The sequence below is a fragment of the Maniola jurtina genome, chromosome 25 (genome assembly GCF_905333055.1).
Source record: "Maniola jurtina chromosome 25, ilManJurt1.1, whole genome shotgun sequence".
Taxonomy (NCBI): Eukaryota; Metazoa; Arthropoda; class Insecta; order Lepidoptera; family Nymphalidae; genus Maniola; species Maniola jurtina.
In genome coordinates, this window is record NC_060053.1 from 188,616 (window position 1) to 216,324 (window position 27,709).

Here is a 27,709-nt window from a genome sequence, read left to right on the forward strand (position 1 = left end):
TCTGAATTATACCAAATTTTAGCAAAGAAGATGGGCCCTGAAAAGGACTTTGGCTAATATTAATATGGTTTTTTTTGTAAATAATATATCAAAAATTTCGCGCTCGCTTCGCTCGCGCTTTTATTGTATATTATTTGATACCCGGAATTTAATCCACATGGTAAGTTTTTGAAAATCCCCCTAGGAACTCTTTGTCTTTCCGGGATAAAAAACATGAGAAAAGTAGAGTGAGGTGCTTTGAAATATAAAATTTTGTTATGGCTGAGCTCGTTTATATTTCTCTTTTTTATCTGTATTAAACAAAAAAGTTGCGCTCGCTACATATCTTTCAATTTTATTGAATACTAGCGACTCGCCCCGGCTTCGCACGGGTGTTCTATGGAAAAGTGGTTATAATGGCTAAAATATAAATGTTTGGTTTATACTATCGCGGACTTTTTTGTAGGCATTATTAAGTTCTACAACTTTTCTATAGAAGTCAATTATACATCTCTAACCATTTAGGCAGCGTTCGCGAGAATCTTTAACGTACGGCAGTTTTTTCGACGCCTTACTCCACAATTTTTACTACCACGAAAAATCCTATCTATTTTCCGGGATAAAATATAGCCTATACGGATTCGGAAGAATCCCTCTAAGTAATGGTAAAAGAAATTTTGAAATCGGTCCAGTAGTTTTTGAGCCTATTCAATACAAACATACAAAAATACAAAGGTTTCCTCTTTATAATATTATAGTATATAGTATAGACTAGTTGACCGGCCCCAGCTTCGCACAGGGAGCCTATCTATTCCATAGACAAAATATGGGTGGTATTATGGAACAGGTAGACTCCCCGTGCGAAGCCGGGGCGGGTCAACTAGTTATGACTAAGAGTCTACTTTCTACTAAGCTATTATACTGATCGCGATCGCCGTTGAGGAGTTCCAGCCTCTATTTCCGAAACTGTTCATCAGATCTTCACCAACCTTACATGGTGCCAACCTGACAGTACTATACCTTTGTAAAAAAAAGAATTGTGAAAATCGGTTTAAATTTGTAGCGGTTGCCACATTCGCAAGAAGATGTCGCTTCTAAACCCAATGAATCAACAACGCTCGAAACACTAGATGGCAGCACGGGTAGCCTAATTGAAAACTCAAAATAGAACACGCAACTTTCAATCGCAATGACAGAGCGTTTACCAAATTGGACTATATATAGAAGTTTCAACGCATAACCGTCGGCCCAGCTGGCGCTACCGAGCACGACACCGCTTGGTTGGGAAATTTCCCTATTGGTACGGTCGAGCACACAAACACACGCTCCCGTACAAATTTGACGGAGTTATTGAGTAAAATCGATAAAAAGTTTGATCCTGTATCTCGAAGAATCCTTAATTTTTTTGGAATGAAAACTACCCTATATATTAACCCGGAGCACTTTCAGTGCACCTTTCATTTAAATCCGTTCAGTAGTTTTCGCATGATGCGCGTACAGACAGATAGACTGACAGACAAAAATTCTAAAAAAAATTGTTTTGGGATCTATATTGATAATAATACTTTCTGCGATTAAAATTTTCAAAATATATCAAATGTACAGAAATCGTCCAGTTACAGTTTTATTCTAAGTATCCAAGATTACGTTCTAGTATTGAGTGAGCTGGAAATGTGTAAATTAAAGTATTTGAAGTATTGAGAAAAGCATATTATACTATCGAAGATTATGTAAATGATAAAAAAGCGTGGATTTGAACTTCGATTCGCTCCAGCAATGCGCAGGACTTCAATTGCTTTTATACATGGCATAATATTGTATATCAAATCTTTGAAAAGAGCAACCGCCGAGTTTCTTGCTGGTTCTTCTCGGTAGGAAAGGCATTCCGAACCAGTGGTAGATGCTTTTGACGATTCGAAAGAACTTGTAAAAGTCTAATTGAATAAAAACATTTTGAATTTGAATTTGAATTTGAATTGAGTAAGGTAAAAGTAAAAAAAACTGTGTGATACTTAAAAATTATTTCTGACTGTTTGTGCGAAACAAAACAAGATTCACGAAATGAGTTCGCGTGATCGTGATGCCGGCAGAAAAATTGAGTCAGGTAGTTCAAAAAGGAAACGAGGTATCAAAAGAAAGCAGGTAAATCTACGTGGATCTTTCGTCTTATCATTCGTTAGATTATTGCGCTTTAATTAAAGATTTTAGTCTTAGGAAAAGCCACTTGTATCAATTTTAAAATTTATCATCTCTGTATTTGTTAATTTTGTAAATCTTTTAATGTAAAATATTTTAAAACTCTATTTATTTGTATAACTTTAGCATTTCTCCTCAAACATGAAAAATACCTAAACAAACAAACAGACCTACTTTCGCATCACATACTTTTCACGAAGAACAAACTAGGGCCTCGCAAGACCTGCCGCCCGGAGCCTCGCAATGGCTAAGACCGCCTCTGCCTATTAGGTCCATCTGATTAAAAACTAAATTCGAAATTTCTGCATTATCGTCTAAACCCTGTACCCACTGCAAATGTTTATAGGCGGTGGCAATCACTTAACATAGGGTGATCCGCCTGCTTATTATTTTTACTAAAAAACCCATCTCCGGTCCACTACTGAGCACGGGTCTCCACTCAGAATAAGAGGGGCTTAGGGTTAGAATTAGAGTCCATCACGCTGTCAAAGTGCGGAAACCTTTGAAAACATTTTAGATGTAGAGAATTCTCAGGCATGCAGAATTTTTTTACAGCTGTTAAATTTGAAAACATTGTTTTCCAGGTTCGGTTGGAGTAAACCTTCGGCTGTGTTACATTTCGCGACTGAGCCGGGAGGTATGCAACATTAGAAATATTTTTACAGTAATTAATTAATTATTATTAATGTCAATTTAGGTACCAACTACGTCGAATTTTGAATCAGATTATAACTACCTATTTTTGACCCCCGACCAAAAAAGAGGGGTGTTGTAAGTTTTACGTGTGTATCTGTGTATCTGCCTGTGGCATCGTAGCTCCTAAAGTAATGAACCGATTTAAATTTTTTTTTTTTTTTTTGTTTGAAAGTTGGCTTGATCGAGATTGTACTTAGCTATAATCCAAGAAAATCGGTTCAGCCATTTGAAAGTTATCAGCTCTTTTCTGATTACTGTAACCTTCACTTGTGGGTGTAATAAATTTTTAATTTACACTTGAGAGTTTCATCCAGAACGTCTGACTGTCTGTCAGTTAAACTGAACGGCATTCCGAACCAGTGGTAGATTATTTTGACTTTGCTTTGAAAAGCACTTGTAAAAGTGAATAAAAATCTTTTCTATTCTATTCTATAGAAACCTATTACCGTTACATAGAGGTTAAAATTTAAGGTAGGTATCTCCCATTTCGGGTTCCGTAGGTACCCGAAGGGTGCCAACAGGGCCTCATTATTAAGCCTCCGCTATCCCTCCGTCTGTCTGTCAGCGGCTGTATCTCGTGAACCATAATAGGAGTTCAATTTTTCACAGAATTTGTATTTCTATTGCCATAACAAAATGTAATAAAAATTTCGAAATGGCCACCATGAAAATTAAAGAATGTTATTTATTCTACGGAATCCTTCGTTTGTGAGTCCCACTCACACTTTTTATACCATTGTTTATACTTTCAGCTGGTAGAACTCTGCCCGCAACATCAGAATATACGGACATAACTCCGATACTAGAAGAAACAGAGTCTCAAGAGCCTTACAATATAACGCAGGCGCACGTTTTCGAACGCCTCAACGAGGTGTCGAGCGCAGCGCGGGGAACGCCATCTTGCGCCGCCATCTTTGTCTTAATTGTGACGTTTTGGTTTTTAATTGGAAGAGTTAAGTTCTCAATCGATTATAATATTAATTGACGAACATTTGTAATGCAATATCACTTAGTTTTCTTGAAAAGTGCTTCAAAAACCATGTGTTTTTAATCGTGTTAGTAAAGCGCGGGAAACGCCATCTTGCGCCGCCATCTTTGTCTTAATTGTGACGTTTTGGTTTTTAATTGGATGAGTTAAGTTCTCAATCGATTATAATATTAATTGACGAACATTTGTAATGCAATATCACTTAGTTTTCTTGAAAAGTGCTTCAAAAACCATGTTTTTAATCATGTAACGTGTTAGTAAAGCGCGAGGGACGCCATTAAGCGCGGCCATCTTTGTTCTCGATTTGATTAAATTGGCGATTCATATTAGAGGTGTTAATTAAAACTCCTTGGAAGCCAATTGATCAATACAATAAAATTTATTCCTTTTTACAATACATAGCTACTTTTACTTTTGGAATTTAGATTTTTTAAAGGTTATAATATAAATCACAATTGTCACTTTTCTGTGTCTACGCAGTACACGGTGTTGCCACTGTCGTTCCTTTAATTTGACGCGAACATAGTTCCCCCCCCTGGAATACCCCGGGTATTACTGAACATCAGCATCAGCCTCAGGCAATAAAGGGCAAAGTTTGGTGAGCGCTCTCCGGACGTCGCCTCGTTGGGTCGCGATTTCAGCCACTCTGGCGACCCCATCGACGCCTGGAAACAGCCGCTTAACGCGCCCCAAACGCCATTGCAGTGGTGGACAGGTTTCGTCCTGGAGGAGGACCAAGTCACCCACTTGAAGGATGCCTCCCTTGCTGGTGCGCCACTTCAACCGTTGCTGGAGCTCACAGATGTACTCGTTCTGCCAGCGTCTCCAGAAATGCTGGCGTGCCTGTTCCACCCGTTCATAGCGTTGCAAATTTGATGTTTTCTCTGTTTCGAGGGTCGGATCAGGCAGCGATGTCAGGGGCCGCCCAATCAGAAAGTGCCCTGGGGTGAGGGATTGAAGGTCGTGCGGAGAGGATGAGATAGGACATAGAGGACGGCTGTTTAGAATAGCTTCCACCTGTGCAAGCAAAGTGGACAACTCCTCATATGTCAAATTGGAGCTACCTATAACGCGCTTTAAATGGTGCTTGGCTGACTTGATACCTGCCTCCCAATAACCTCCAAAATTAGGCGCATAAGCTGGGATGAAATGAAACTTGATTTGCTCGGTTGCAGAAAAGTCAGATACAAGATTTGGCGCATCTCTCAAGAAATTACTTAGCTCTGTGGCAGTGGCAACAAAGTTTCTCCCATTGTCACTGTAAATTTCCAGCGGCCTTCCGCGGCGCCCTATAAATCTACGTAGCGTTAGGACATAGGCCTCTTTAGAAAGTTCGGTGACCGCTTCCAGGTGGACGCACTTATATCTAAAGCAAATAAAGAGACACAAGTAGCATTTGAAAGTCTTTGAACCGCGACCTTTCCGATTTAAGATAGTAAATGGGCCCGCGAAATCAACGCCTGTGGTTTCGAAAGGAAATGCTGGTGTAGTGCGCTGCGCCGGAAGATGACCCATTAGGGGTGTAATCGTTTTCCCTTGAAAACGGCTGCACTGTACACAATTGCGTACCGTGCGACGTGCTAGTTGTCTTCCACCTAATGGCCAGACATAGTTTCGAACTGTGTATAACAATAGCTGAGGGCCTGCATGCATTTGTCGAACATGCTCGTATCGAAAAATCAAACAAGACAACTGGTGCTTTGAATGCAATAAGATAGGATGCTTCTTGTCGAAATCGTAGTTTGAATGTTCTAGCCTACCACCTACGCGCATGACGTCTTGTTCATCTAAAAAAGGACTGAGCGATATAAGGTTACTTCGAGCTGAAATGTTGCGTTTATTAATCAAAGCCTGGTATTCGTTTGGAAATGATTGAAGTTGAGCAAATTTACAAATAAAAATAAACGACTGGCTTAATTCTTCGACCGTTAAAGGTCCAGTTCGTTTATCTTTAGGATTTTTAATGTTATGTATGAACCGCAAAGTATACGCAAATGCCCGTTTCAATCTCATTAAATTGGAAAACCTTTCAAAAGAGATGAGATTTTCAGAGACTTGAATCGAATGAATTTTTATTTCAGGTAGCTCATCTTCAATTTGTTCTCCTAAAACCGGCCACTCCGACTCCGATTCAGATAAAAAATTTGGACCTGACCACCATAATTGTGAGTCTAGTAGACAGCCAGCCTTGGTGCCTCGAGAGATCAAATCCGCAGGGTTATAATTCGTTGGCACGTGACGCCAGTTTGCTGGTGTAGTAGTCTCACAGATTTCCACGACTCGATTAGCAACGAACGTTTTTAATTTGCTAGGGCTGGTGCGCAGCCAGCCCAACACGACACTGGAGTCACTCCAATGCACGCACCGTGAGATCGTGCAGCGTAGTGACTCGAGAGCGGCCTTGCACAACCGAGCAGCTAGTAGGGCACCCAGCAATTCCAACCGAGGAATCGTAGTCGGCTTGCTAGGATTGACTTTTGATTTGGCGCAGAGCAACCTAACTACCACTTGCCCATCATGGTCGACAGATCTTAAATAAAGACAACAACCGTGCGCTGAAGCTGACGCATCGCAAAAGGAGTGAAGCTCCAGGGTAACAGGTAAGTAGCAAAGAGCTAATCTGGGAATTTCAATAAATTCTAACTTGCTAAGGTCCTGTTTTAAATCATCCCAAGTTTCTTGCAAATCACAAGGGACTGGTTCATCCCAATCAATGTTACGGCGCCATAATTCCTGCATAAGTATCTTGGATCTAATCGTACAAGGGCTTATCAGGCCGAGAGGATCGAAAATTTTGAATGAATGCGACAATATCGATCGCTTTGTTATATAATCGTCGGTGTATTCTGGAATGCTTACTATGACATTTAAGGTGTCAGTGGATGGTTTCCATTGCAATCCTAAAGTGCTAGTGGACTCGCTTAGCGTTAAATTTTCTAATGGGTCTATCGCAGAACTTTCGAGAATTGAAGGCACGTTAGATTTAAACTTCCGCAGCGGAAAACAACCAGACCGTAAAACCGACACAACTGTGGCCAAGATATGGTGCAGATCCGATATCGTATCGGCTCCGGTTAGCAGATCGTCCATATAGAAGTCACGCTGAATGATTGTCTTTATTAAGTCATCTTCACACTCCTCGCCCAAACGCCATAAACATTTAGTGCTCAAATAGCTAGCGCTCGCAAAACCGTAAGTTATCGTATTAAGTCGCAAAGTTTGCAGAGGACTGTGTTCATTGTCTCTCCATAGAATGAGTTGCAAGTTACGGTCATTCTCGTGCACAGTGACTTGACGAAACATCTTTTCGATGTCACCCGTTAGCACGTAGCGGTGTTGACGAAAACGTAATAAAATGGAGAAAAGCGTGTCTTGTATTGTAGGGCCCACGTACTGCAAGTCGTTGACAGAAAAACCTGACGACGTAGGGCACGACGCGTCAAAAACAACCCTTAACTTAGTAGATTCACTTTGTTGCTTAAATACGGCGTGGTGACATAAAAAATAGGACGGTTCTAGTCTCGTCACATTTAAAATAGAGCAATGGCCTAACTTGATATATTCATTAATGAATTCCGTGTATTGAGCTTTAAGTTCAGGCTGTGCCTTAAAACGCTTCTCTAAATTGAAAAATCTTTTCCTGGCAGTAATGTATGAATTTCCTAAGCAGTCAGGGGTATCCTTGAGGGGTAACCTCACACAAAATCTACCTGAGGAATCTCGAGTTGTATGAGCCTGGAAGTGTTCCTCACATGACTTCTCGTCCTCGCTTAATAGTTTCTTGGGTGAGAATTCTTCCAGCTCCCAAAATCGATTCAGCAACTTGTCGAGATTTTCTGATTGGGGACTTGAAACTTGAAAATTGCATCTTATATTAGAAGGGTGAGTTCCTGAATTGATAGGACCAGATAAAATCCAGCCGAACTCTGAATTTATTAAATAAGGTTTGTTGGCACCTAATGTTTGACGTTCGCATCCTACTATGTGCCAAAATAGGTCAGCGCCAACCAGCACGTCAATTGGTGACGGCTTGTAAAAATTAGGATCGGCTAGCTGAACATCCGTAGGAAATTTGAGATTGTTTGTGTTAATTAATAACCTCGGGATATCACCTGTGAGTTCAGGTAGTACTGGGCAAGTCAACTCCGCTACATAGTCACTGTGCAGAGATTTCAATTGAAACGAGCAAAGTTCGTTTGTACAGTGAGAAGTTAAGTTACCTATCCCTATCAAATTGATGGGTTCCATGGGGGACGATTGCAACTCTAACCTATCTTGTAGTCTTTTGGAAATGAGACTGGACTCAGCACCGCAGTCGAGTAAGATGCGAACAACTTCAGCCTTTTTGTTGACTGGGTTGACCGCCTCGACCAAGGCTGTGGACAGAAGAGTAAACCTTTTAACATTATCTCTAGCTAAGTTAACTGTAAGCTCTGCTGCAGGTGTAGACGCGGGTCTTGTTGCAGTGGAAGCACTGTTCTGAGAAGCTAACTGCTGGCCATTACTGCAAATCAGGGTATTATGGCGCTTCCTGCACTTGCGACATGGTCCTGCGTGACAGGTATATGCCTGGTGTCCCCCACGGAGACAGTTCCGGCAAAGCTTTAAGCTATCGACTAGAGCCCGCCGTTGCTCAATTGTTTTATTTTTAAAACTCTCACAGTCATATATTCGGTGTACACCTCCACAGACATTGCAAGTTGGGGTGTGAGTCTTAACAGCCTCGGGTTGCTCTGATATTCGTGCTGCAAAAACATTGGCTTGAGGCCGCTTCTTCCTAGATTGACAATTGTCCGATTGAGTGTTAGAATTGCTGGCTGACCTTGGGTGGTTATAGGTTTCTAATATATCGGCCCGGTCCTTAAGAAACTTGTTAAACTGTTCGAGAGTAGGAGTGCCCTCAATAGAATTTCTATACTCTTCCCACTTCATACTGGTTTGACTCGCAAGCTTTGAAGAGACTATATGGATTATCAAAGTGTCCCAGTGTGAAGTGGGCTCGCCTAAGCTTGACAGTGCACGCAAGTTCTTGTTAACGTTGTCCACTATGGACCTGAGTGCCTTGTCTGTGTCTGTCGACTTCATATCAAAGCTTAACAAAGAGTTTAAGTGACCTTTGATTAATAAACGCTTGTTATCATAGCGGTCGCGCAGCAAGTCCCATGCCTTATCATAATTGGCCTCTGTGACTTCAAGATTACTTATTACACGTGAGGCCTCACCTTCCAAATAGGAGTTAAGATAGCAAAACTTGATGGGAGTAGGTATGCGCTTGTTGTCGTGGACAAGAGAGCAATATAGGTCACGGAACTCAAGCCACTTACTGTAATTCCCATCAAACTTTGCTATCTGTAAGGTAGGGGGCTTGAAGCCTATACCCGGCTGCTCGTGGCAACAATGAGAGGAACTGTTGACTTCCACGTTTGAATTGCTAGCTTGATTGTGCTTACTCTGGAATAGCTGAGCTGTGGCAATCAAGCCAGCAAATTCAAGCTCAATGAAGTCGCGCTCTTCGAGCTCCTGACTTAATTCTGTGGCGTTCAAAACTTCTATCTGACTTTGTATTTCTTCAAATATGTTGGATAGACTTTCAATTTTTCCTAGTTGAATATTCAATCTGGTTTGTTCTACCTCGTCTACTGACTTTAAAGACTCATGGTGAGTTAGAAAATTCTTAAATTTAGTTAAACGTCCCTTTACCGAACTGCGTTTCACTATAAGTTCTCTTAATTTGGCATCGGCCATGATTCTATAATTATAAGTTGATCAACAGCAATGCAACTTATAATGTAACAAACTAAATTAATTAAATCTCAACTATAGGAATATCGACTCTAATTTATCACAAATAGAACAATAAGTATTGCTTACGCCAGTCCTTGTATAAAACCTGGTCTGTTTATCGCCTCAGCTAATGCTGCCTGAGCCCGTTGAGCAGTGGTATCGAACAGTAAGTATCAAGTCAGCCTTACAACACCTGAAATTGATATAATTTTGTGTAAATAGTAGCAGTAAGAAGCTTTACATAAAAGTTCTGTATATACTGTGGGCCTGTATAATCAAAAGTGTACAATAATACTTTATAAGTTCATAAATAATGCTGAATAATGCCTATTTTGAATGAATGATTTGATTTTGGCTATTACCTACATATGTAGGTACTCCACTTTGACCTATTTAGAGCTGTCCCCCGTGCCAACACAGAGTAAAAGTAGTCTAGGTTTTGCTGGAATAAATAGGACACGTTAAGAAAGAGATCTAGCGGGAAAGGCAGGGACACTTAGCTGATTGATTGGACTCGAACGCTGCGGCGCTGTTTGCTGACCGGCGAGAACTCGTCGCTAAGATTCTGTAGATTGCTCGTCCACGATGCTGCTGCTTGCCCGGAGACGGTGAACTCGTAACCTTTCTTCTTAATCCTCGTGTCTGTTGTATTGTATTGTTGTATAGAAGCTTCTTGGGCCCGATACTGCGATGTCATCAATCTGCGACGCAATAAGTTCGACCGGCGTGTTGGCCCAAATCGGTGTTATACTTCCTTTTGCTTTAAGAGGTCCTGTCACGGTCGCCAAAATGTTAATTAAAACTCCTTGGAAGCCAATTGATCAATACAATAAAATTTATTCCTTTTTACAATACATAGCTACTTTTACTTTTGGAATTTAGATTTTTTAAAGGTTATAATATAAATCACAATTGTCACTTTTCTGTGTCTACGCAGTACACGGTGTTGCCACTGTCGTTCCTTTAATTTGACGCGAACAAGAGGATTTTAGGAGAAAGTTGCAAAAGTATTTTAACATAAAATTGAAATTTTAGCGAAATAATTTTTTTATCAAGTATCGCATTTTTTGGGTAATAAATGCTCCTGCAGGGTGCGTTTAATGGCGTTTAACTATAGAAATTATTTTTGAAAAGCATTTTTGTAAAGTCCATTAATTTTTAAGTTTAGTTTTTAACCTTCATTTTAAGGTTCCTTTTCTTATACATAAGTACCTAGCCTAATATTTTAGTCACCAATGTCGGATAGTATTGGAGCGTTGAAATACTTTAAAATCAAAGGAAACCTTCCAGGGTTGGCTCGTATGCTATCGTTCGAAGCTGATGTCGCTGCCCGCGAAATTCAAATTTAATTTGGTTTTTCGCAATTTATAAACTAATACAACAAAATTCTCACAAATTAGACGATACTATAGTTAATTTCTTAAACTGGACCCTTGCAAGTAAAGATTTTTATATAAACCTGAGGATGATACTGCCATTGGCGCAATTAAAATGCCATATGCCTGCGTTGTGCGTTGCTAGCCGATGCCCGCGACTTCGCCCGCGTGGATTTAGTTTTTTCGAAATCCCGTGGGGAACTCTTTGATTTTCCGGGATAAAAAGTAGCCTATGTGCTAATCCAGGATATTATCTATCTTCATTCCGAATTTCAGGCAAATCCGTCCAGTAGTTTTTGCGTGAAGGAGTAACAAACATACACACACACACACATACAAACTTTCGCCATTATAATATTAGTGTGACAAAATGCGAAAAACCAAATTAAATTTGAATTTCGCGGGCAGACCCGTGTCATGACCCTTAAAATCTGAATCATACTTTTGACATGACAGACAGACACACGCATAGAAGAATATGGCGAGTGAATTGTAAAAATGTATGCATTATACTAACCACACAGATCTTTGTAAATAAGTTGTTTTGTAAAATTAGTACCTAAGATACTATTAAGACAGAAAAGATTATACTAATTTATATTTTTATAATTTATGTATTATTTATTACTTTGATAAGATATAAATAAAACGGTTTCCAATTGATTTGTGTACGATTATTTATTCATATGTCAATACATTTATGTAAACAACCACATTCGACGGAGTCTGTCCGTCCATACATAACTTTGGTTTTATTTAATTTAAATGTGATTTACGCTTACAATATTATATGCAACACTAAAACACAAATACTTTAACCTTTCTTATAAGATACCTATAATATAGTCTCTTTATATTCTAGTTAACACTTAAAAAAACGGGAAAGAAATTATGATTTTTTTTATATATCGTATATTTTAAAAAACAGTTAAACTTTATATGATTTTTTTAGTAAATATTTTTTTATTAATTCAAATTTTTATGCAGAGTAAAATAACAGAGAGGTTTTAGGTATCGGTCGTTAGGCCTTCCCCGCTGGGCGGTTTCCGTTATTTTAGACAGTTTTCGGTCCTGACTTTCATTGTAACGATACCAAAAAAAGAATTCAGATATCGTTGCATTGAAACTATATACAAAATCGACAAGAATTATCGCAAGTGAGCCCTTTTTCTTGCAACAATTGTGTGGATTTTATATATCTACTTTTTTTTTTTAATAATAAATATTGTTTCAATGTTTTTGTTCGAGCGTGCAAGGCCCAACCACTTCAACCTAAAACGATTCCGTGGAAAATCTTAATTTTATAAATATACAAAAATTCTTGGTCATTTTTTTTTTAATAAAACTGAATTATTTATGTTAAAAAAATGTGAGTATGAATGAGAGAACGTTAAAGAAATTAGACTAGAATCAAAAACAGAGAGAATGTGAGCGATCTAAAATTTATGACCTTAACAACTATAAAGGTAGAAGCATACTTTTAACTCATGCGATTTTATTAAATGTAGCACTGAATCAAGTCAAATCGTAGTATTTTAGTCAAAATACGAAAAATTAAAACTACCGAGGTAGTTTATGTTTTTTGATTTGATTCAAAAATGCGTCGAACTTCATCGCATCGCGTTTTAAAAGTATGCTTTTGCCTTAATAAAATACATGTAATACCACATGAACATTTATATATGATAAAATTTTAACAGATTAACTGTGAGGTTAACACAGACCAAGCAACACTGATCAAGTAAGCGCGAGCAATTCTTTAACGGATTAATTTACTATGATCTTTATCTAGTTCAAATAAAATAGTATTTTACATGAGTAATTTCGCGACTATTCAACGAGTCATTCTCAAGCAAAATTTATACAATTATTTATAATAATATACAACTCTTTCTTGAATTGGATAGCGACAATATTATTAAAAAATTCGTTGAATGCTCGCGCATGTTCAAACAGTCTGCTTGGTCTGTGTTAACGCTAACACTAAATGTTATCGTCGTTCAAAGTGACATTACGATTAAATATCTTATACTCACAATTAAGTATATTATTTATAGTAAAAAGTAAAAATCGAAAATTCAAATCACGATTGAAAATTTTTAATTTCATTTCAACGAAACCCGTATGAGAAATCAGATCTTTTTGGAAATGCAAAATTTGTACGCAACGACCATTCAATCTAACTTCAAACATAATATAAAAGTCTAAAAACAATTATTTACGACACAATGTTCCCAATTATATCTTACGAACGCAGCGAAATGTGATTTTAGTACACTATTGCATAGTTGTAAAAACTAATTTTATTAAAAAATATTCTAATATAAAAAAAAATGTACTTCACGTCACACACATAGAAAAACAGCTGTTTAAAATATTTTCATTTTAAGAAAATAAATTCATTATAACGAAATATTTTTCTCTTAATTAAAATATAATATTTAGTAAGACGGATGTAATTATATTAAATGCATGTTATTTGTGCTGTTTGAAGATAGACTAAACATATAAAAAGATTAAATACATAATACAATAACATCGACAAGATATGTTAACTTGCATAATATAATTTGTATTCTAGAATAGAATAAATAGAATTTACGAAAATGTAACTAATATTTATCGTGTGATATTAAAACGGATACATTCAATGTAACGATTATGAAAAAAAACTTTCAATATGGCTACCGTGGAAGACCCAAAATTTTCACGAATCACGGAATTTCAAAACAAGCATTTTAAAATGATTAAATATGGCACGTTATATAATAAATAAGTGCGCATGAATAATTAAAAAGCAGAATTCGTTAGTTTAATTTTTAAAAACACCATCAATGTAATTACAGTATGTTATATTATTTTTTCCCCACTCCAAACGTTCAACGTGGCAAAATGGCTACAGTCTCTTTCAGGTAGAAAGAATGCTGGATGACCTGAAGTAGATCGATAAATCGCCTGCTGCACAGGTACAGGGTCAGCGGTCTTTTTACTTGAAACTAACTGTACGAACATGGAATAATGTATTTTTGAATACTGGTATAAAAATGTGATTTAACACTAAACTTTCCACATTTTTAATGTTGCCACGCTACAAATTAAGTCAGTGTTCCAACTTCCAACCTACACATCACTCCTTAATGTTGTCGCAATAAAAAATTGTTCAACACCACTGTTTCATAAATCCTTGTCCGCAAACGCACTGTTTCTTTCAATACCACTCACAATTTTTCAATGGATATATATCTTTTAAAATTGAGACACTATTTATTACAAATACATTATATCGTACCAATCATGGTTTCGTGAAAAAAATTCTCATCTTAATAATTTTGAGTCCATGGTAAAATAGTTTTAAAATTTGTAAATATTAATACAATATATTCCTCTTCTTTACTCTTATAATTTCCAGTAACGGACATGTTTAATATGTATTGTTTGTTAACTTCATTTCTTGTGATTTATAAAATGATATAGTGAAATGTATAACTAAGTCTGGATTTTATTGAAATAGCTTCTAATAAATATTTACATACTGATTTGTAATTAAATATATATTTTGCTTACTATAGAATTATTTTCTTGAAAATAACCTTTTATACATAATAGTAATAGTAATTTTTAAATAAAGTAAATAGATTAATTAATGTAAAGATAGCTGCAAAATTAAAGCAATATTCTGAATAAATAATCTTTCATATACATTAAATTCACGGAATTTACTTGTATGTTTAATTTTCTATTAAATATTTTGTAATGACATTATGGCATAACATTGCTCGCATTTAAAATTATTTGTGCTAGCAAACAATGTAAAGTCTATTTTGATTACGTTTTTAAACCTTATTGTTACCACTTCACATCACAAGTGCACTGTTCCGTTAAAACAATTTCTGCCACTTGTATTGATACATTATGTTTTAAACACTAATTTGACTAACTGTATGTCTATTTCTTTGTCTATTGTTGTTATTTTGTGCTCATTTATTATTGAATAGTTATCACTTATCAGCAAGTATGTTACTCATTTCTACTCTATTTTTAATTTGTAACTTGAATGCATAAAATCCTATTCCATAGCTTCACGGTATTTCAAGTACATATCACTGCTCCGTTATATCTATTTTCACAAAATAATCCTTTAATATCTCCATAATCTTCAGGTTACAATGCTTCTTTAGAATTTTTGACTGTTCAAGTTTTGTTCAAGTCAAATATTTCCTTTACATAATTATTCATCAAACTATTTTCTTCTCACCTTTATTGAACTCAGGTTAAAATGTGTTTTCATCAAATATTATCTCAGGTGTAATAAGTCTTCACACAATGTTCTCAATGACTTGTGGCATATCGTTAAAACCATTTCTCACACCCATTTGAGTTAGAAATAGACAAGACACAGGTACTGTATGCATCAGCATTTCAAAGTAAGACAGTCTGCTTCCCAACACTTCCTTAAACTTTCATCTTGCATATATCAAATTCGAATGGAGGTCCTTGTCGCACATAAGTCAATGTGGAATGCCCGATTCTGGAATAATCTAAAAGTTCAATTGTATAATCTTTCTAGGGTCATTCTTTGACTTTCTAGGGTCATTTGGACCTCGCATAAACGGATGCGAACTAAGGTCTCTTATTGCAAATAAGTTCTCGTGGTTAGCTATTTTAGCTAGGAGGTTATTGGTGTTGTAAAACATATTTTAACACCTAAATCTCCAGTATCATTTCTTGAACTTTGCTTCCATATGCTTCTGTTAGAAATAACATTTTTAGACTTCACATACATGTACCTGCAGTAAGCTGGGAGTCTATCGACTGAGACTATCTCATGTCTATCATTTGTCTATGCTGTGTCTATCTTCTGTCTATTTGTGTTGTGGAGCGTGCACACCACCTGCGATTCTAGCGGCTCTGGCGGCTCGGTGTGCGCATTTTAGCGGCACGTAACACCAGAGACATGGCACTAGCAAACTTAGGAGAGTTATGCCCAGCCATCTGAAAGAAAACAATAATAATGTTTATAAACTAAATATGCGTAAAACGAAAAGTCCTCAATGCCTAGCCTAAAGCCTTGGACCAAGGAAGCTGAAATTTTGCACAGACGTACCTTTTATAATGTAGATAAGGAATAGTTTCTGCATACGGTTTGTATACGGACTGCGCAAAGTAGGCCATATTTCTAATTACCGTCGTCAGTTACAGTGGTTAAATGGGAGTTGCAACCTTTGTTTATAACTTCAGCCAACATGTTGGGCGTGAAATAATACATTTATATCTATCATTTCAGTTTTATTTGATGATTGTGTACAAACAAAGTTAGCCGCAATGTCCACCAACATAGGCATGTCCAGCAACACAGGGCATGTCCACCAACACAGGGCATGTCCAGCAACACAGGGCATGTCCAGCAGTGGACTTGCAAGCAAAGGTTGGTTACCGTTTAGCGCACTGCTCGTCCGGAGGTCCGCAAGTGCAGGGATGCATCGCGAACTCGCCCTCCGCGTCCGACATGCAGTGGTACAGCATACACTGGAAACGTCATGCGCATTGTATTACTACTTATTTCTATTCCCTCACTCCCACACTCTAATCAGCATCATCACGATCAAATGGCCCACTACTGAGCACCGGTATCCTTTCAGAATGGAAGGTATGTAGGTATAAAGAGGAAACCTGCATGCCTGAAAGTTCTCCATAATGTTCTTAACCAGGGACGGACTGTGAGTTTGTTGAGGCACTGGGCTAATACTACTTGGGGGCCTAAAAGCCTTTAATTGCCTGAATTATTAATCAACTAATTGCTATTTTGTCAAAAAAACTTAGCGAAAAAATACAGTCAAAAAACAGCTTCGGGAGATCACCTGTTTCATTTGATGTGCGCACATGATTGAATTTATTTCAAAACTGTTAACCTTATGATACGGTTTTTTTTTTTTAAATTCACAATATATTCACAATTATGATCCGTTCTCAGTAGTGAGCCAGCGATGCTAGGTCGTTACCTGCGCACACTTGATGCAGGAGACGCAGTCTATGCAGGACTTGAAGCAGTCGGGCGCGAACTCGCACGCGCCTGCGCGGTTCGCGCTCTCCAAATACCATTCGTGACAGTGCCTGGAAAACAAACATGATTAAAGAAAGCTATGAAACTTAAGTAACCGGTCAAGTGTGAGTCGGGCCTCGATATTTTAGAGTTCCGTATATAATTGTTTTTTTTTTTAAATATATAACCACAAATTCACGGGTTTCGGGCTTTTACCTTTACTTGTGCTATGAGACCTACCTACCTGCCAAATTTCATGATGCTAGGTCAACGGGAAGTACCCTATAGATTTGATTCCCTTGTGTTGAGGATATGAAGTTATCTTATAAAGGTGCCCACGCACCACAACTGCACTGCAGCGGAACTGCGCGTCGCGTCAGCGCCCCGCACGATATTCTCTCCAGCCGCGCCGCGCGGCAGTGACGTACGCGCGTCTCGGCTGGAGAGAATATCGTGCGGGGCGCTGACGCGACGCGCAGTTCCGCTGCAGTGCAGTTGTGGTGCGTGGGCACCTTAAGGGTTTCTTTTGAGGTACCCTAAAAAAACTCACCTGCACTTGATCCTGGCTTGGAATGGTTCAGCAGGTTGCTTCTTGTCCGGCAGTGGAGGAGGACCGCTGTAGCCACATTTCTTTATCGACCCTGAAAAACAAGGAGATAAATGATCATCACATCATCATGATCAACCCATCACGAGACGATATAATGCGGCTGGGGGGAAGTGGCTGCATGAGGAAGGCTTAGAAGGCCTATGTCCAACAGTGGACATCCACAGGCTGATGATGATGATGATGATCAACCCATCACTTACTATTGAGCACGGGCACGTTCACCACAGTTAGGGAACATCTAACAAAACTTACAAGGCTTCGACGTCACTAGCAGGCGTCAAATGTTAGTACATTTGGACGCAAGTAGCAGGCAATAGCCCGATTTTTCTTTGATTTTACATCACCATGTACTTCTCGCTGTTTGACCTAATTCGATCTTCCTTTTTCTACAACCGCACCGCACGCCACCGCAAGCAATTTCAACCTCACCACCTGGGTGCCTGGTGCACTTCGACCGCCCGTTTTGCCAGATCCTTTTATCCACGCACATGCAAACTGTGGTATCAATTCTCATCGCAGTGTTCCCATTAGATTGCAACATGGGTTATTCAAGGGGCGGACCAACAAATTCCTGAAAGGCAGGCAATGCTTCGGCGGTACCTTTGGTGCTGCAAATATACATAAGCGGCGGAAATCACTTAACATCAGGTGATCCAACTGCTCCTTTGCTTACTATTAAAAAAAACTTGGGAATTGAACCCAGGACCTCGTCATCCGCAGTTTAACATGCCAACCATAAGTTAGACCAGTTAGGCAGTTCTTCCAAGCTGAAATGGTGATGGTATCGCTTACCGGAATCTCGTTTCAGTAACGGCGGTTTGGTGTTGGGCGAAGACTTCTCCGAACTAATGACGCCTCCCGGACCCACTTGCGGGTACGTGTATTCATGCACCTGAAACATATAAAAGGAAAACCTGACTGACTGACTGATCAACGCACAGCTCAAACTACTGGACGGATTGGGATGATATTCGGCATGCAGATAACTATTAAGACACAGGCATCCACTAAGAAAGGGTTTCTGAAAATTCAACCCCTAAGGGGATAAAATAGGGCTCTAAATAATGATACCCCACAGGTTAGGATACGATTATTTTTTTTCGGCTCGTTTTTCATGTATGGGAGCCTCCGTGAAAAATAATTTAATTGAATTTGTAATGCAATATTTGGCTTTGGGTCAACGTTCTATGCCAAATACCAAAATTTCAGGTTTGTTACTCATTTCGTCTACGAGCTAGAGCCCTGTGACACGCGGACAGACGGACAGACAGCAGAGGGCTCCGTTTTCATCCTTTGGGTACGGATCCCTAAAAATGAGTGTGACTTACCGCAGAGAGGTGCACGTAGGGACACCGGTCCGCCTCCGAGTCGTCTAACTTGTCGTCGTATTGCAAGTTCAATGATTCTGAAAACACAAAATACTTTTAATTTAGTGATTCAATTAATAGAAAATTTGACAGCCAAAGATAGCGAAAGAGAGCCAGTTAATGGTGTAAGCGAGTCAGGCAATAAACAATAGACAAGTGTAAGGGCGTTTGTGCATTGATCCGAGATTTGAGAAACCGTCAAAATACGAATCAAATGAATACGTATTTGTATGAAGGCTTTGAATAATCGCGGAAACGAACCGAATATGGTTGAGTGCACCAACGCGCTAAGGGCATATCCATGTCTGCTAGCTATTCACGGCCCAACAGTTTAACCGATTTGGATGAAAGGTACAGAGTTGCTTACATCCCGGGGATGGACATATGCTACTTTTTATCCCGGAAAATCAGTTTCCAAAGTATTCTTAAAGGCCCATCCAAACCAGTTTGTATGAAATTTGGTACAGAGGTAGCTAGCATCCCGGAAAATGAAAGAGTTCCCACGGGATTTTCAAAAGCTTAAATCCACGCGGGCGAAGTCGCGGGCATCATCTAGTACAATTATGCAAGTTGTAACCAGAACGTTAGCAAAGACGAAGACAGGTGATAGAACTGAAGATTACTGATGAATAAAAACGCGGAAAAAAAATCCTGTATTTTTCTTAAAAGTTTACAATATATTGCAAATAAAACATCTGACTGACACTAGAGGTCAACGAACGTTACGTAAATAGGTTACTAGGAGTCAATGCTGCGTCGTAGGTGTCGCATTGACCCTTGGACTCTATACATGGCGGGTTTGAAACATAATAAATCACTAAAACTACAAGACAAGGCAAATGGTTATTGGCATTGTATTGTGCTTAGGTAGTGTGGCGGTCACCACAGTCGCAACAAGATAAAGTTGAAAACTAAAACCCGGCCAAACCACTATCCGTTCCTCTAAAATCCGTTAAATCTGTCTAAAAGCCTAAGTTTTTGTTAGCGTTCTGGTAACGCCTTGTGTATGGTGGTGTCGGTTACCAGTGAGGGGATGCTGCGGCAGTGTGATGGCGGAGAGGATGGGCGTCTGCGTCAACTCGTCGTTGCGGCGCACGCGGCTCGCTGTCGAGTTCTCGGAGCTCGAGTGCGAGTCCGTTGGCAGGTTCAGACACTGCAGACAAAAAAACAAACAGTACATTACTGTCCAGTGTGATCATTCACTAACTTAAAAAATATACCAAGCAAATGACCAAGAGCGTCACCTGATGTTAAGTGATTACCGCCGCCTATGAACATTTGCAGCACCACAGGAACCGCCGATGCGTTGCCGGCCAAAATACCGTTGGTCTGACCAAATTGCCCAGTTGGCCGACTTGGGTAAACGTTGCTTAACAATTACAATCGATTGATATGCGTTGTTACAACTAGGCCACGTTTATGCATTAGAACGGGGCAAAAGCTACTCACTTCAAATATATTGTTCTCTTCATCCTCTTCCTTGCTCTTCTTCCCTGCGTACCCGTACATCGAAGGCCACGCACCACCCAGACCTGGGTAACAAGGGTACACTATATGACAATGACCTCAGCATATAAAACATACTACTTTTATTTCACGAAGCTACGCACGCTTTATTTGTATCCACGCTACTGAGAGGAGTCAGCAAGAAACTCAGTAGTTGCTATTTTTTTAGAGTACTGTACCTCAAAAGGAACCCTTATAGGGTAACTTTGTTGTCTGTCTGTCTGTCAAGAAAACCTATAGGATACTTCCCGTTGACCTAGAATAATGAAATTTGGCAGGCAGGTAGGTGTTATAGCACAAGTAAAGGAAAAAGTTCGATAACCATGAATTTGTGATTACATCACAAAAAAAATGAAAATGCGTTCATGAACAAATAATTAGTATTTTCAAAGTAGGCCGATAACTATACCAAATGGGGTATCATAAAAATGGTTTTGCCTGTACATTCTAAAACAGATTTTGATTTATTTTTATGCAAAATAGTTTTTGATTTATCGTGCAAAATGTCGGAAAAATACCCGAGTACGGAACCCTCGGTGCACGAGTCTGACTCGCACTTGGCCGGTTTTACTACTACAGTCCAAGACGCTATTGAGAACCAAACTACGGTTGTATGGGGCAGGTGACGGAGAGGCCGCCGTCAAGCGCGGGTTAGTACATAATATAAATTATATACTCACCACATAGGAAAGCAGTAGCAGGAAGCAAAGAAACACATTAGATAAATCAGTTATGTATTATATTATTATTTTACTAGCTATACAATGTGCCCAGTCAAAGAGAATAAACGAAAAGACGTAAACTAGACTCAAAATTATTAAAAAAAAAAATTAAAACAGACTTCCAAAACAAACAAACAAACAAAGTAAAAAATATTTCTGTTTCTACACATGTATGAAATCGTGTGAGCTTCACGCTAGTTTTAATTTCTTTTATTATGCTCACCCGACTTCATACATACATATACAAGTAGAACTTTTGATTTGTGGTTTTATGAGTTGGTTTTTTAATTTTTTTTTTTTAATTTTAAGCCTTTTAGTGTAAGTGGTCATTGCTTGGTACATAAAATATCAATTCACCAGCATTTCCAAATCCACACGGTTTAGGAGTTCAGTACCTTGCAGCATCAGGATTGAAGAGTTGGAACTTGGAATTCAATAACAAAGTCTATGTTCGGCATTTACAATATGCCGAGCATAGACTCTTTCTCTATGGTATGGTTTAATCTCTATGGTTTAGGAGTGCTGTACCCTGCATCATCAGGGTTGAGGAGTTGGGACTTGGAGTCCACGCATGAAGTTTTTGCTTGGTGCCTACAGTATTAATTCACTATGTGCACTTCCTTGAATCTCGATAACCTAGCTGGGCATCGATAACCCTGAAGCATCAGGATTAAGGAGTTGGATCCAAAAAAAAAAAATATGGGACCACCATGGAAACTTTTATTGTGTTCATTAAAAAAATTTGCAAATTGGCCCAGAAACCTCGAAAAAATCCGTGTATAAAAAAATACGGGCCAAGTTGAGAACCTCCTTTTTGGAAGTTAAATTAGAACCTAGTTTCACATCTTTGTTTGTGCACTTTAAAACTGGCCACATTGTATTATTTATGGTTTAAAGCTTTAAAAACTTTAAAAAAACTTTAAACTTTTAGCCAATTAATGCCCCACTGCTGGGCATTTTCTTACATATAATAAGCCTTAACAATAATTAGAAACTATCAGATGGGGATGAAAAATGGGGGAAAATGAAAGTGCAGTGGAAAGGACAAAATGAGTAGATTCTTTAATTCAACGCCAATGAAAAAGGTAGCATTATCAGCGTAACGATTTATCAGGGTTTTGTGTTGCTAAGTTGCGTGACGCGACCACGCTGAATTTGTTGTGGGCTCTTCTCAGACTTGGGCGCGTTTAGAACCCTCGCAGCTTTAGTTAACGTAATTAATTCACCACTACACCATTGTTTGACAGTCAGAAAGTGTACAATAGTACCCAATTCGAATAAATGACTTTGATCTACAGCAGTCAAAGTGATACAGGGTGTGAAGTACCCTGATATTCAAATTCAAATTCAAAATTTTTTATTTGATTAGACTTTTACTAGTTCTTTTGAATCGTCAAAAGCATCTACCACTGGTTCGGAATGCCTTTCCTACCGAGAAGAACCAGCAAGAAACTCGGCGGTTGCTCTTCTCAAAGATTTGATATAGAATATTATGCCATGTATAAAAGCAATTGAAGTCCCGCGCATTGCTGGAGCGAATTGCAGGTGAAATCCACGCTCTTTTATATGCCGCCAAACCAACAAGAAGGGGTGTGAATAGGGGTTCTTTGGAGCTGGGGGGGGGCAAAGCGGGAGAGCTGAATGGGGGGTAGTATCAAGGTGAGCAACTCACGGTACAGCTCGCTGACGGCGGTGCGCACGCCCTTGTCGAAGGCGCGCGCGTCCGCCGCCGTCTGGAACGTCAGCCCGAAGCGCTTCTCGTCCGACACCCAGTGGTGGAACGTCGGCATCACCTTGTGGTACTGGAAGTCGTCCTTCACCGTGCAGTCCAACACCAACTGTAAACCGACAGATAAATTATACACAAACAAAATAAAGTTAAACAACACTAAAGCCCGACTACTACCCGCGAACTGCCGATACATAGCAATAGATATACATAGTATACAATTGTCTTTCTGTTTCTCGGCGTATTTTAACACTAGATGATGCCCGCGACTTCGTCCGCGCGGATTTTGGTTTTTCGAAATCCCGTGGGAACTCTTTGATTTTCCGGGTTAAAAAGTAGCCTTTGTGCTAATCCAGGATATTATCTATCTCCATTCCAAATTTCAGCCAAATCCGCCCAGTAGTTTTTGCGTGAAAGAGTAATAAACATACACATACACACAATCTTTCGCCTTTATAATATTATAGTGTGATAGTGTGATTGTACTATATATATATTTATGAAAATGAAATGAAAAAATTTGAAGACCCCTACTTTTTTGGATGTAACATCCGTCAATTTTTTCGTATAAAATGTAGCTTATGTCACCTGAATCATAATTGCCATCTCATTCATCAAAATCGATTCAATAGTTTAGGCGCTACGGTGGAACACACATAAATACAAACCTACATACATATATATAGTAGTGGGGTAAAAAGCAGTATTCTATGATCATGATAATGATCATGGTGCTCACTCACCATGTTGTCGCTGATGCGTCGGCCGTGGATGTAGTACTCGGTGTGCGGTGCGCTCGCGGACGAAGGTGCTGCGTCGCTACTCATCTCCCCGCTGCCTGCTGACAAAACAACTACTTTACATTCATCCTTATGAAAACTGTACCTAGCCTCAACCATTGGCTTATGCAGGCTATTCACTCACTTGCCGTAGGAGCAATCTAAGACAGGTTTATAGACTTTGACTTTGCTTAGAGTTAAGCTTCAGTTAAAACGAGACAGATATATGCCAACAGTATAACGCTGTCTCGTTTTAACAGTGTCTTAAGTCTGAGCAAAGTCAAAGTGACTTTGACTCATAAAACCCATTCCCCTTTGGTTTCTACACGACATCGTACCGAAACGCTAAATCACTTGGCGGCACGGTAGGGTGGTAACTAGCCACGGCCGAAGCCTCCCACCAGACAAAAGCAGACCTGATTGCAGGTAAGCGGTAGTGTATAAATAGGAAACCCGTAGACAGGCGTGGTTACCTGGTCCGCGGCGGCACACCATGACGTCTGCCAAGCCGCCGCCGCCCAGCGCCATCCAGCCGCCCGTGCCTTCGTCTCGACACATCACCTGCGCCCGCACGCGCACCAAGTAGGCACTGCACACACAACATCAACGTACATAAGAATTATTGTAAAGAAGCATTTACTTCGGCGGGGAGGGGCAACACACGCACAACAGACGGAAACGTTTAAGTGCGGAAACCAGCCCAGAGGGAGAAGAAGAAGAAGAAGAAGAAGAAGTAGAGGCATGCAACCACTACTCCCTGATGACGTTGGCTGGCTAGTAGATAGCTGCCAGTTGGAACGAAGAAATAAAATTCAGAACGATTCAAATTCCTGCAGCTCTCGTGAGCCTATGAGAGCCTCATTCTCACCAAGACCCTCATCGACAGCGGTCGAGCATCTTGCTCCAGAGTTATCGTTAATCTACATCCTACATCATCTTGTTACGTTCCGCATCACTACATTTCGCCCGCGTGGATTGGTCAGATCCCCTGCATCAGGATTGAGGAGTTGGACTCCAAATTTTTTATGAAACAATGTCGCAAAGTTCCTCTATCGATTAAAAATGAAATGACGCAAATCGGTTCAGAAATCTCAGAGATTTCGGTGTACATAGGTAGAAAAACACAACTCCCTTTTTGAAAGTCGGTTAAAAAAGTAGCCTATGTTACTCCCTGGTCAATTCTCTACTTGTCTGTGAAAATCCCGTCAAAATCGGTTCAGCCGTTCCCAAGATTAGCCTTTTCAAACAGACAGACAGACAGACAAAAATTTTAAAAACGTGTGATTCGGTTATAGTATCGTTCAAATAACCATATGACCTTAATATGCGGTAGTTATTTCGAAATTACAGACAGACACTCCAATTTTATTTATTAGTATAGATAGTATCTTGTGAATTATAAGTGTACATAAATGTGTGCGGCGTTTCATTGGGAGTCCTCACCATGCTGCCACACATATGTTACTTCGCGGAAGTCTATATATGAGGAACCAAAAGTTTAACTTGCGATAATCTGCCAGAACAGACAAATCTGTATGGTGCAATATGTAGCATGCGATATGCATCAACCTGCTTTTTCTGTATGTTTAGCAGTGGAAGGCTTCCCACTGCTAAACATACAGAAAAAGCCAGCCACCAAGCAGGCCCCAAGTACCACCAAGCAGGCCCAAAGTACCACCATGCAACACCACACAAATCCCCCAAAACACAGTCAACATATGTTTTGCTCTAACACTGGAGCATTTCCCTAAGTAGCTACTTATTCATACATAGAGAATCATTGTATGTAATGAATTGAGCAGTGTTTAGTCTGTGTAATATAAGCAACTTCCTGTCCACTTTCCTTGATTAGACAATTGTCTAATAATGGCCCATTCATGACTAATCTAATTACTCTGGCTCATTGCTTGTATACTTTTACCCAAGTGTGATAAGCCAACATACAATTTGAGAGGAACTAAATTTAAATTTCATGAATATTGGTATTTTCAACTGTATTTTAAGCATTTTGTGATTTTCTCAAATGATTAGTTTTTAGATAGAACTAGTTTGTTTTTTTTTTTTTAATTTAGTCTAACAATAGGACTAGCATAATATAAGTCACCCATAAAAGTCCCTTAAAGATATCAGGTTTAAAAAAAACTGTCAAACCAACATAATATATGTGGAGCATAACCAGCCAAATCCTCTTTTAATTCAAACACTTTTTTTGAAAACTTGAATTAATCCAGTTACATTTATCCATCCTTGTTATTATCACTATCCATATTATAAATGTGAGAGAGAGTTTGTTTGTTGGTTTGTCCTTCAATCATGTCACAATGGAGCCACAAATCAACCTATTATGAGTGACACATTGAGGGATATGTGGCCTAGTTTTGTGAGTGCATATCCATCAAATGTGCTGGTTAAGTACTGTTAACCTTAGTTGGTACCTAGCTGGGTGGCCGACTTTTGCCTATGCATTCCTTCCTTCTCTAATGGCTCTATGAAAGAGCATGTAAAGCCATTGGTCCCAAATTATCATTAAGTAAGGCTATGAAACTTATATTAATAAAATTAAGTACTTGCATATTATGTAAGTAATTTTATCTGGCACTTAAATCTTAATTCCCTGTATTTTAATAAGAGTTCTAGAATCATTAAAGTTTTTACTAAGGGAATTTTAGTATAGCATAATTAATTTTAATTATAGTTATCTAAAAGCAGCAGATAATATTGTAGAAAACAACAGCTGTTGAATCTTTTGATTTTAATTTGAAATCGAACGTAATTTTTTAAAATCAACGCGGAAAAATAAAACAAAGTGATCATTCGAATTTTAAACCATTAGCTTAAAAACATGAATGAAGTGAATTCTTAAAGCAAGCAGCACGTAAAAATTGGTTCAGCTTTTGAAACTGAATGTAATTCATTCAGCAAAACACAAGCACCCACGATCCAGCTCGGGTGACCCCGATAGCAGCCTATGTACTTTATTGTGAATGAAAGTCGAGTCATTGATTATACCTATCCTATACGCCACATAGGGAACCAAGGGCGGAGCTTGTCATACACTTTTGTAGGGAAATTTTGAGTTCAGATGCTTCTTTGAGCTTAGACGTTCCTTGCTATAGCTTAGGGGAGTACTAGAATTCCCTTTACACGTACTCCGAGCTCAGAAAATGGCCGGGGTAAGGCCCTACCTACCTAACGCAGGGCGAAGCGAGTTTCTACGAAAACCTCTGTTGCAGGCTCCACTTACTTTTCAGATTCCTCGGTCATGATTCGACACGTCGAATATCCTAATTTCTACTCGCCACTTCACAGATTTCACCATTTTTATGACATAAATACATCAGATTCACTTGCAAACCGTTCTTATTTCGGCCCTTTGTTGGGCCTCAGTGCGCGTGCGTCAACACAACAGTCCGGGCGGGTTTTCAATGAAAGCGGGATGACCGAGCGACAGGTGGCGCGGAAGTCGGCCGGCGACTACGATCCTCGCTCTCCTATTGGTCGGCTGCGCCCACAGCTGCACTATCGGCCAATCACAGAAACGGTTCAAAGTTTAGACCAATGACATTTATGTGCAGATAAAAAAGAAATTTTTGGCGGCTATTTTAAAATATTTGACGTTTCAGGACGAAAATCAGTGCGAACTGCTTCAGTCGTCCTTTACTTTAAAAACTAGTTTATAAAATCTAGTAAACATGTCCTTTGGTGTTAAAATCGCGATTTTTACTCAAATATACTGCGGAAAATGTGTTCTTGGCGCCGGCAGCGGGCAATAGTGATATGTAGGTCACGTCGACCTCGGAACTTCGTTCGTTACTGAATGGTTCGGCGGGCCCCGTTCATGCTAGCACTCCATTGAAAAATAACTAGGTCAAATCATTGCAGTGTGACCTGGTTGCAAGGTGGTTGCACTTCGGTTCTAGTTCCATTTATAGTTGCT

General features: G+C 39.2%; 3 protein-coding genes across 8 annotated transcripts in view; 1 reads left to right on the plus strand and 2 right to left on the minus strand.

Annotated features, from left to right (window-relative positions):
* Window positions 1-11,010, plus strand: part of LOC123878170 (neurotrimin-like) — a 35,534-nt gene extending 24,524 nt beyond the window's left edge. The window contains exons 11-13 of the mRNA XM_045925274.1: window positions 2,760-2,812; window positions 3,624-4,191; window positions 10,628-11,010. Coding sequence (XP_045781230.1) covers window positions 2,760-2,812; window positions 3,624-3,856 — 286 coding nt within the window. The 3' untranslated portion in view covers window positions 3,857-4,191; window positions 10,628-11,010. The remainder of the gene's footprint in view (window positions 1-2,759; window positions 2,813-3,623; window positions 4,192-10,627) is intronic.
* Window positions 4,215-9,852, minus strand: LOC123878169. Of its 2 annotated transcripts, XM_045925272.1 has the most exons (2): window positions 6,136-9,852; window positions 4,215-5,877 (listed from the first exon to the last, which is right to left on the minus strand). In XM_045925272.1, exons 1-2 carry the CDS (start codon window positions 9,602-9,604, stop codon window positions 4,412-4,414), a joined length of 4,935 nt encoding a protein of 1,644 aa, XP_045781228.1. In that variant the 5' UTR covers window positions 9,605-9,852; the 3' UTR covers window positions 4,215-4,411. The 2 variants fall into 2 exon arrangements, with proteins under 2 accessions (XP_045781228.1, XP_045781227.1); XM_045925271.1 differs by having other exon boundaries at window positions 4,215-9,852.
* Window positions 11,011-11,678: 668 nt separating the features above from the next.
* On the minus strand, window positions 11,679-27,224 carry LOC123878172 (sprouty-related, EVH1 domain-containing protein 1). 5 transcript variants are annotated; one of them, XM_045925281.1, is made up of 13 exons: window positions 27,017-27,224; window positions 24,246-24,361; window positions 23,737-23,831; window positions 22,937-23,102; window positions 21,223-21,234; window positions 20,486-20,568; window positions 20,060-20,189; window positions 18,998-19,074; window positions 18,462-18,561; window positions 17,610-17,700; window positions 17,019-17,130; window positions 16,454-16,545; window positions 11,679-16,011 (listed from the first exon to the last, which is right to left on the minus strand). In XM_045925281.1, the coding sequence occupies exons 1-13, from the start codon at window positions 27,034-27,036 to the stop codon at window positions 15,882-15,884; spliced, it is 1,224 nt and encodes a 407-aa protein (XP_045781237.1). In that variant the 5' UTR covers window positions 27,037-27,224; the 3' UTR covers window positions 11,679-15,881. The 5 variants fall into 5 exon arrangements, with proteins under 5 accessions (XP_045781237.1, XP_045781235.1, XP_045781233.1 ...); XM_045925279.1 differs by having other exon boundaries at window positions 23,737-23,834; XM_045925277.1 differs by having other exon boundaries at window positions 23,737-23,846.
* Between the last annotated feature and the right edge of the window lie 485 nt (window positions 27,225-27,709).